At 36.3% G+C, this 11,413-nt stretch overlaps 1 protein-coding gene across 1 annotated transcript in view; it reads left to right on the top strand.

Moving 5' to 3' along the window:
- Positions 1–5,480, top strand: part of LOC107689960 (pro-neuregulin-3, membrane-bound isoform-like) — a 149,480-nt gene extending 144,000 nt beyond the window's left edge. Inside the window, exon 10 of the mRNA XM_016488169.1 lies at positions 4,414–5,480. Within this exon, the coding sequence (XP_016343655.1) occupies positions 4,414–5,086 (673 nt within the window). The 3' untranslated portion in view covers positions 5,087–5,480. The remainder of the gene's footprint in view (positions 1–4,413) is intronic.
- Positions 5,481–11,413: the final 5,933 nt, after the last annotated feature.

Genomic DNA, 11,413 nt, shown 5'->3' with positions numbered 1-11,413 from the left:
TTCCCAAGTCCAGAGACGTAGCAAGGAGATCTGTAAAATAATCCATGTGACATCAGTGGTTCATCCGCAATTATACGAAGCTACGAGAATACTTTTTGTGCGCAAAAGAAAACAAAGAAAAAAAAACTTTATTCAACAATTCATCTCCTCCGCATCACCCTGGTTCCATTTTGGAGAGTATCAGCTGGACGTAAACAACGTATGCTGTTCTGTGTCACACGGATACGCTGTTTCCCTTCAGATCAAATCACAACAACGTTGTGAAACAGATCCAGCATGACGCAGCTGACGCAGAACAGCATACGCTGTTTATGTCCAGTGGATATTCTCCAAAATGGCACCAGGGTGATGCGGAGGAGATGAATTGTTGAATAAAGTCGTTGTTATTTTTTTTTTCTTTTGCTCACAAAAAGTATTTTAGTAGCTTTGTATAATTGTGGATTAACCACTGATGTCACATGGATTATTTTACCGATCTCCTTGCTACGTCTCTGGACTTGAGAACATTTTAGTTGCGTTGCTGTCTATGCAGGGTCAGACAGCTCTCAGATTCCATCAAAAATATCTTAATTTTTGTTCCGAAGATGAACGAAGGTCTTACGGGTTTGAAACGACATGAGGGTGAGTAATTAATGACAGAATTTTCATTTTTGGGTGACCTATCCCTTTAACTACTGGCACTTCTGTCTTTTTTTTTATCAAAATTGACAGATTTTTTTTTACGCTTTAAAATGCTCTTTGAAACTTTTTACCATGCTTTCATAATTTATTTTTGCATTTCAAATGTGTGTATGAATATACTTTTTGTTTCAGACTTTCAAAAACAAAAATATTAATCACATTTTTGATTAATTGTAACTTTAAACATTATCTAAACAAAGGGTGAAATAAATATAAACCCTTTCACAACTTATTGTTTGAAAATCTCTGTCCACCATAATAATTGTAACATTTTTATCAAACGTTAGCGTACTTATTAGAATATTTGTTTTTTTAATTTTGTCAAAATATATAAAAAACTAATTGTGTATTTATATCTGAGAACCAGAAAAAAAAAAAAACTTTGTGAATTTAGTATTTTTTCATGTCATTACATACATTGTTTAGTGCATAAGAAAATAATGGAAAAATACAATTTTTGAAAAATTTTATTTTATTCATATGTTATGCTAGAGGACACCAGGACTCAATTTTTAGGTTTCAGGCTTTTTTTTTATTCCAAACTTTGTATAAGGATGATTCTCAACTATGTTATAAAAGATATAACAAAATGATTTTATATACCATTTTACTTTATGCAATATGTGTGTAAAATTTCCATAAACTGGTTTTCCCATTAAACACAATGTTATATATACACTGTACCTAATTTGCATATTAATGTGCTGTTGGGACAGCATGTTGAAAAAAGAAGTGTAATAATGGGAGTAATAATTGGCCAGATTTTCATAATAATATCTAATATTTCATAAGAATATTGATATATAATTTATTTTCCTATTCATTTGTTGTGTCTCCCAAAATGCATAATAAACATGCTTTTAGTCCTGATGTCCTCTACAGTGGGCATGTATGAAATCAATATCCCGTTTCATAACAGGTAGTCATATTTTGGTTTGAAACCCCATAACATTTTCCTGAGATTATGATTTATGTCAAACAATGTGAAAATTAATCAGATTTAAATGATAATTACAAAATATCATATTTCCATAAGGATGTACAATTTTATCACTAAATTATTGTGACAATTACTGTGATGTGAGGTCTCAGAGAAATTCACTAAAACACCAGACAAGGATCCTTTATAAATGAAACATGAATTTTATTGGCTATTCTAGATTACATTAAACTAAGCTACAACACACACACACACACACACACACACACACACACACATATACGGTGTATATATATATATATATATATATATATATATATATATATATACAAAAAAGAATACATAAATATGTTTTCCATCACTATAATGTGAGTCATTATTTGAAATGTAATGGAAATGACACTTGTTGGATCAGAAAAATGATTCGGGGAAAATGACAATTCTCTTGTGAATGATGCATGTTCTCTTCAAAAGTTTGGGTTAAGGTTTTTAAGTTTTTTTTTTTCTTCCTTTTTGAAAGAAATTAATAATTTTATTCAGCAAGGAAATTGATCAAAAGTGACAACAAAAAGATTTAGAATGTTACAAAAAATTTCTAAGATTTTTAGCTTTCTCTTCATCATAGAATCCTTAAAATATTATCATGGTTTCCACAAATATATTAAGCACCACAAACAAATCAGCATATTAGAATGCTTTCTAAAGGGTCATTTGACACTGAAATATGCCACATGAAATTGCTGAAAATGTAGCTTTTCCATTACAGGAATAAAATTAAATTTTAAAACATACTAAAATAGAAAATAATTATTTTAAATTGTAATAATATCTCACAATATTACTGTTTTACTGTACTTTTAATTACGGAAATGCAGTCTTGGTGGGCATAAGAGCCTTCTTTCAAAAGCATTACAAAATCTTACCAACCCCAATTTTTTAGAAAACTATTTGTCAGGTCCATAGGTACCAAAGGTGCCCATAATTTAAGAAAAACCTGTATATGTTAAGGATAAAGACCATAATCGCTTAATTATTTTGTATAGAACTGGTCTAGAGCCAGATCCAGATCAAATTAGATTTCCAAGGAACATACAATATTGATTCAGAGAGTGAAACTGGATTTCACTGACAGGGCCCATGGCAGGAATAATGTCCTTCAGTTAAGTAGGGTGTATGTGTGCAAGTAGCACTTACTCTTGAATTTTCAAGCAATGTTCTCATTACCAATGCCAACCTGATCCAGCTTCACGGTGACTTGTAAACTCTGCTCTCTGCCAGACTCTCTCTATTTGACCTATTTCCATAATTTACATTCTTAAACAGTGCAGCTTTGAGCTTGGAGACTCATTTAAGGGCTGTGATCAAGCACATATGTGCTAACACGCTTATACACTTCTTTTTCCCAGTGTGTCAGCAGCAGGGCTCTCTGTGTTTTTGTAAAGTCTGCTAGCTTGACTTTTGTTTAATTAATTTAAGCTCATGTCTGAAAGCACAACCAGTGGGTTACACTCTATAGGGGTCCGCACTATTTAGCTATTGTTATTATTGTTCATGATTAATTAAATATTGATAAGCCTCTCTGAACCTTTCTCAGGCCAGTCTTGGCCGGCCCAAAGAGAGACAGACTGGGGCTGAACTGACCTATTTCTAGACTTAACAGCTTTAAAACACCAACACCATCCCTGAACCGCTCTCTTGTTGCCATGGAGACACCCTCCAGTCTAACAGAGAAAAAAAGAAGTGAGGAAAGGGGAGAAAGAGAGAGAGATGGGCATGCAGAGCTTGCTTATCCCCCTCACTATGACAGCAGGACCCCCACAGAATGTTGTCGGTTTTATGAAAAAAAAAAAAAAAACTCTCTGCAAAGACACATATTTATCTGTCAGAGATGAAATATGGATTGAAACTGTGTGTGCCATTGGTGCGGTTATATTTAGATATTGTTTTGATTTGCTGCGATCTGCCGGATTAACCTGCAGCTAGAATACACTTTTAATACCCATGTATTGTGTTATATTATTTAAGCCCTGTTATTTAACAGTCTTTGATGTCAGACAATAACTCAGTGGTTAGATGAGCTGGGGTTTCTGGGAAGTGACAAAACCTAGCATTTTTGTCTGAAGCTTTTATATTCACTTTTTACCAGAAGCAAAAATTATTTGGTGCTCTTGCAAAGCTGCATTTAAGTGTCATCATGTCAAGGTTTAGATAAGAGGGTGATAACTGTGCCAGTTTGAACCTCAACTTTGAGAACCCACAATATTTCCTATGATTTTACATCTGACAAACCCTAGATAACCCGCCTGGGTCACGTCACAAGATCTGAGTGTTACACCACAGCAGTCTCCCAGCAAAATACCAAAATATTTTTTGGTTTGTCACCACAAGGTGTGCTGGATTCGATAAGCAGTCCCCTCCTGCAGATCAAAACCACAGCTAAATGAAGTAGCGTGGCCTTCATAAACTCATAGGTCTGGGTGAAGAATACACAAGCTTTGATGGGAATGGATTCAATCTTTTACAAAGTCATCAGAAGAGAGAACGAGCTCAGCGTTAACATTTATGCTACCACAGGCTCACAGCCCAAGCTGCGGATTATACATAATTACACTGAGATTCAAAATTCCCACCACCTCGAAATAATTTTATCACTGCTGATTGTTTTTTTTGTTATAAAATTGTTTTCATTACATTCTCAGTGGCCGAGCGATTTCTTTCATGTGTAACAGACAAAATGAATGTAATGGATAATGAGATGTAAGCACTAATTCCCTCGGTTTCTCATCCTCTAGGTGCCAGTCTCACTCGGACAGCAATCAACAAAGCCGTTGCAATTTGAATATGCAAATTATGCTCTCCACCCATTCCAAAGGAAAGATGGGCTACACTGATGTTCCGTGCACTCGTCTCGACCAGGGAACAACCTTTCCTCCCCCTTCTTTCCGAGCCCACTCCGTACCCATTATCCCCTCCGTTCAGGGACCTGATTTTGGGGAGGGGGGCGGGAACAAGCTGCATAATGGGGGTAGGGGATCTTCCAGCTACAACCTAATCAATCCTGAGACTGAGGCGGAGTCAGTGGCAAATTCCAGCCGATCACTTGCCAGCTCCTCTGTGGCGGTGCAGGATCTACAGACACTCACCTGCTCCGAGTCTGCACTGATGTCAAGGGGCCAAATCAAACACAAAAGCCTTGTTACCTACACAACAGCCTTGGGATCAGGTACAAGCTCCAGGAGAGCAAAGACTGTCATTTCTATGACCGTACTTGGATCGGGGGCGAAAACCACACAGTACGCCGCCAGCCTGCTGTCTAAGACTACCGGAGGACAGGAGGGTCGGTCTGCTTTCGGGGAAGGACAGCAGGATGATGGTTTACAAACCCCATTTGTGGGGGACGAAAAGGACAGCTTCTTTTCTGATGGGGTTAGAGTTGTGGCCTGCCTCACAAATCCTACAAGCTGATTGGATAAATGCAAAGATTGCTTTGAAAACTCCATGTTGGTGTGGATGGGGCAGGAACGTCCCCGCTTCTGCAAGACACTTACTTTTGGAACTATTTTACTGCATTGTGAAGTACAACTACTGACAACCGAATTTAAAACACTGACTTACTGACAACACAATGTGAATAGATGTGAGAGAATGAAGACTTTGGTGGGATGTTGATCTAAAGAGGTACTGAAGAGGATTTATATGCCACTATTTAACAAAAGCTTCAATTTAGAAACCAAATAGTGTGTCATCTCAATGTTGTTTCTCTACTGTAAAGAAGAAAAAATATAATAGATGTCAAAACTATATATATGTCATATATTCCATGTATATGACATACCGAGTGACGAAAATAAAGATGCAAAACATGGTAATGCAGAAGCTTTTTTTCCAATAACTGCTGTTCTATAATCTTGTCTTTTTGTCTGTTTTGCTTGAGGTCTTGAGAAGAAAACGGCAGTTTCTGAATAAAATCTGAATGTCACCCTGTCATTTGATCAGAGAGTATCTGGCCGTAACCGTGCGATCGATTTTGTGCATCTCACACCTTCTGTTTTTAACAGAGAGCTCGCTGAGCGCCGCAGCCAGGTATCTGCAACCATCGCCTGAAATGATCCAACGAACGTGCTGAATAGAGAGAAACTGGCAGAGTCACCATCGGTCTCCATGGCAACAGAGATCGGCGGAGTCGGATGCGGCAGCCTCTCTATCCAACAAGACCATCAACAGATTTAATCATTTACTTGTTTATCTCCTGTGAAAGTAGCTATTGCTAATTAAGCCCAGACTCATTATTTTGCATCAGCTATTTTGAAACCGCAAAAGGGGAGGAAAAAAAATGTTTCCTTAACTAGCTCGTTTTTTCAGGTGAGGGTGGAATTAATCAGCAGAAAGATTAAAGTACAGTCTCACTGATGTCTCTCATCGTGTTTACCTCAAACGAGGGCAACACGAGTGAGTCGCACACAGATCGCTTTATGAATTATCGGGCTAATTTTCTGAGCGTGAGTCTCAGCGTGAGGTGACATTATAATCCAAATAGGGAAAAAAAACCACTGGCAGCCTGCGCCAACAATTTCTTCCAACTGAGCTCCACAGAAGCACAATTTTTTTAATTAATTTGCAGACAAACATATTTGTTTTGCTTTCATGCACCGTGTCTCTATGCAGATCTTGTGTGAGCCATTGGCTCTGAAACTCATAATGGGTGATCCTTTCATTTTGTGAGAACATTACACGTTCATCCAACAGCTTAATATTCAATCAAAAGTCAATCTTTGCTCCGATGGGAGGAAGCCATGAAAACACTGATGTAATGTACAAAGAGCTGGAATCCTGTGTGGATGTCTTGGGGTTTGTTTGTTTTGTTTTTTTGGTAGAACACTGCATCCCTGTACTATTGCATCTGATTGAGGAGCAGGCCCATTTCTCCTCTATGCTGATATATTAATAAAGGCAGGATGTTTCTTTGAGGCAGGCTGCTAACAATAGAGAGAATACAACTGCACAGCACAACAGGGGTAGACCAACAGATTCTGGTGGGAAATGAATGCTGAGCTGAACACAAAGCGCAGAGAACGTAGACGCAATGAGGGCAGTGAAAAGACATTAAATGTATCTGTCACCTGGAATGAGCTGCAATAACTTCAAAATTACTCTTTTCGCAGCAATGTACCTTTGGTTTGTCTAGTTAAATTTTTTTGTTTTGTCTAAAGCATTCACACCGTCTAGATGGTTCACACTGGCACAGAATACAACTTGTGGGTAAAATGTGTCATTTTGTAATAACTGCTAAGGAAAACATTTTCGCAATTCCACTCACAGCCCAAACCAAAACTGAAGATTTCTGATGGATGACTAGCTTTTTCATTATTCAACAGATAAAAGATAATGAATAATGAGTGCATTCAATGATACGGTAGATAAACAGATTACTTATTTTAAATAGCTTTGGTTTTGAAAGGATGTGAAGAACTTCTCATGTTTAATAACAAAACATTTTCTATTACAAATGTGATGCTTAAGCAATATCACACATGCAAATCAGTGCAATTTATGTGAAATGGAAGTCATTTGCACATATCCTGTAAAGAAATCCTAAAAAGGTCTGTAATTTTGTCTTGAAAAATGTGTTACTAAATTGTCCATTTAATTGATTTGATAGTTGATAGGCATCGTTCATTCATATTAAATTCAGGTGCATTCAGTAGTTCTTTAGCTAGCGTTAGCATCAGTGTTCTTTGTCATTGTGCTATCCATACTTCAAGTTACACAAAGAACTTCTACTTCTTTTTACTGTACTTTTTGTACGGACACCGCAATGGTGAAGAAAATTCATGGTAATGCTAGCTAAAGAACTACTGAATGCACCTGAATTTAATATAAATAATGTCTCTGTTAACATGGGCAGCAATAATCAAATCAGTTCAATTTATGTAAATTATACTGATACTAGTGAGTTTTTGAGAGTGGTCTTCATTTTTCATTTCGTTTAAAGTGCCGCTATTATGCCATTTCGAATATCGCCTTTAATGCAGTGTGTAATGTAGCTGTATGTGAATGTAAACAATCTGCAAAGTTGTAAAGCCGAAAGTGTACAATAACGTTATTGTCTCCCAAAAGAAAGAATCGACTCTGAACAGCCTAAACGAGTTGTCAGTAATTCAAATCCCGGATATACGTCACGGTGTAAAACGTCATGACGCTGTGCTGGTGAATTTGTTTTTTCACTTCCGAAAGATGAGGTTGCAAAGAATCAGTGGTTAAAATTCTTTTTTTTTCCACTGTACCACAGCAGTACAACCCAAATCTTTTTTTGTGTGTGTGTGTGTTCCCGTCATTTTACTGACGACTGCTTCTCTAATATCGGGGAGTTCAATGCGGGATTCATAAACCGCTTGCTCTTAAAAGATGGCTCTGTACCCAGTTTATTTGGACCAGCTTGCTCCACTGAATCACAGCCTGTAAGTATGATAAATAATAGATGTTTATATTTTCTATCAAGTGTTCATAATACAGAACTATGGCAATGGGCATATCGTTTCTGGCACGCGCTGTATGCGGTAGACCAATCACAATAGACTGGGCCGTCTGACCAATCAGAGCAGAGTTGGCTCACAGAAAGGAGGGGTTAAGAGAGAATGAATCTTAGAACTGCTTCGAAGGAATCGCTTGAGAATCATTGGAAAATGGGCATATGAAAATGGCATAATATGGGCACTTTAAGTTGATTTACTTGAAATTAAATTAATAACTATAGACATTTAAAAATAAAAACGAATAAATATGACAAACACAACAAAATTACTCAAACTAAAATCAAAATGAAAATAAATACAAATTCAAAGCATATTAATAAAAACTATAATAGTATCTCAATTATACTAAAATAACACTGATATTTACAAATAGTTAAGTAGTTTGAGAGCATAGGGAGATTGACTCCAGTGCTTCATGGGAGTGTGAGGGCACTAAAGATTTATTTTGGCAGAATTTGCATGTCGCGATGCTCAGGTGGAGATTGCATTGCAAAATCACGGGTAATTACATGATTATTTTAAAAACATGTTTAAATAATGTGGGCTGATGGCTTCATTAACAACCTTGTTAATCACAGCTCTCAGTAGGTCTTCCTTTAATGGTTTATAAGTTATTAAAAATCAGTTCATCTGTGTACAAATAAAATGGGCTTTTTACTTCAGGAATCTGACTGTTGCACTCTGAGCTTTAAGATTCTCTCCGAGTTTAGTAAAATGCTGCGGTGTCAACATAGTGAAATACATTAGTAGGGGTGACCTGCACAATACATACTGTAATATAATTTTTTTTATAGCAATCTGTTGTAAGTACAATCTTCATCTGATGCGAGTATACCATTCTGATGGCTCTTCACAAAAACATCTCTTTCTTAAGGTGCAAAATATTTTAAATGAGCACAAAAGTACTAAATGCACCTTTAATTAAGCAGTGAAGTGAAACTATACATCATTAACATTCAGCATTTCCTTGAGGTACTTTATCACCCATACTTTATCAAAGGGCTCTTCATAAAGCAGATGAAAGGCGTATATGTGCACAATAGACTGACTGAATTCTTCCCAGATGAGACAGTGCTTTGTGATGTGAAGTTGACAATGAGATTGATTACATAAAAGGGAATTTATGATTCTCCATGATTAGCTACATCCCAGTGGTGGATCATTAAAACATACGTGACTACTTTAATATACTTGATCATAAATCTAGTGTCGCTGTTTACAAGAAAGTGCAAATGTTCATATTTGTTGTTATTGTTAGAGGCTAGTGACCACCATGCAGTGTAGTAGCAAATGATTTAAGACACTTCTTATATCCACCTAAGTAACACACAAACACATTTTATCCCACGTCTGAACATAATGTATAAAAGGTGTCCATAAAATACAGTGAAATTACTTCATATCATGGAGTTGATTCAAAATAGTTCCGGTGAGAATACTAAGAAAGTATGTGATAGATAAAATATTAAAATATTCTAATTCATTTCATGGTTATACAACCCATTAAATTGGATTTTCACAATGAAATTCACAGTGAATAGACTGTTTTCAATAAACCAGGATTAGTGGTGTGACAAAGATTAGGCCGTCAATATCATAATGAGATACATATGATTTAAAAATTGTTTACAGTAAGCCTTTCCTCTGGCAATGCAGAATCAACAAACAGATGCAACTAATTTGTTACATCTGTGTTACTCTCCATTCCAAACTGATTTTTCAACTTTGTGCCACACCAAGCTCCAACTACATTCCAGACAGTGATGGACGCGTCGCTGACCACCACCTGCATCACTTCAGCTGAAAAATACTACAATTAATAACACATTAACTCATTTATTAAATAAACATGACTATTACTGCACATATGTAACTAGTTTTGCATGTGCACATTTATTTAAATCTGCCTGAGGAGTTGAGATCCACCTGCTGAGTTTCTCTCAAGGCTTCTTGCTCATCCCCACTAAACATCTTACAATTTTAGCAATCTTGCTCACTGGGGGGGTTTAAAACACTATTTTCCGTAAAGCTGGTTTTATTGTGAAAAGCACTATGCCAAAAAAAAAAAAAACTTATGTAGCTTTCTGCTCTCTTGGTAACCACACACATTTTCTATTTCTCATGCACATATCCACATTTTCAGATGAAAGATAAGCATTATGGGTTCTGGCTTTGTGAAGCCTCTTCCCACTGATGTTGGTGTGCTTTTTGAACTCGTGTACAGCAGAATTGATAAGAGCAATGAGATTATGCTTATGAGCTTAATTAGAAAGATGATACTGTATCTAATTTCTCATGCAAATACCATTACAGGAAACCATGAGTTGAGGAGAGAAGGGGCTCTATGAGTGAGCGCAGAGAGGCTATAATAACATGTGAAACGAGTCTCAGTGGGTGTTTCCGAGAAATTAGAAGGAGAAATACACAATTATTTCTAAATTAACAGATGTCATTATTTGCCAAGACTCAGGATGTGTGAATACTGGCCACCATATGAGTAATCTCAAATTGAAAATAAACAAAGATGGAGTACTTGCCAAAGCACTTCAAATGGAAATAATGTTAAAATTTATGTTGAGGGAAAAGATCCATGATTTGGCTAGTTACATTATGTATATTTTGCTTTACTCACAAATACAAATTAAGCTTAAAAATTATAATTACAAAAAAAAAAATTATATTTTAAAAATCTATACAGATATTATTAAATTATTTATTATTTAAAGGGGTCATATGATGCGATTTAAATTTTTCCTACAGAAGATCTGTAAAGTTGCAAAGACTAGAGTCTCAAATCCAAAGAGAAATTCTTTATAAAAGTTAAGAGTCAACCACGCCTACCTAAAACGGGTAGAGTAGACTACAATGCCGGCTGTTCTGACTCACAGTCTGTAAGTACGTTTTCATTTAAAGCAGGGATGGGCAACTGGCGGCCCGCGGTGTCGCAGTGTCTTTTAGTACGGCCCGCTGGATCATATTAGACTCCGATGATCAATTTTAAAACATTTGAAAAGCAAGTCACGTAAAGATTGCTTTCAGTTTATGATGTTAATACTATCTCCAACCAGGAGAGATCGCTATTTCTAGCCGCTCCCCTATTAATTTCAGCGTAGTAGGATGTGCACTCTAATGTAAACATTCATTAACATTAGCAAATAATAAATGAAAAACTGACCATGAAAATAGTATTTTCAAGTCAAGATGGTAAACAGATTATCTTTTTACCAAGTTCAAGGGGATACCCATATGTTTGGATTGT

This window comes from Sinocyclocheilus anshuiensis, unplaced genomic scaffold, assembly GCF_001515605.1.
Source record: "Sinocyclocheilus anshuiensis isolate Anshui unplaced genomic scaffold, SAMN03320099.WGS_v1.1 scaffold1541, whole genome shotgun sequence".
NCBI classification, from domain to species: domain Eukaryota; kingdom Metazoa; phylum Chordata; class Actinopteri; order Cypriniformes; family Cyprinidae; genus Sinocyclocheilus; species Sinocyclocheilus anshuiensis.
Note: the sequence above shows the minus strand (reverse complement) of the source record. Positions and strands in the feature narration are given on the sequence as shown.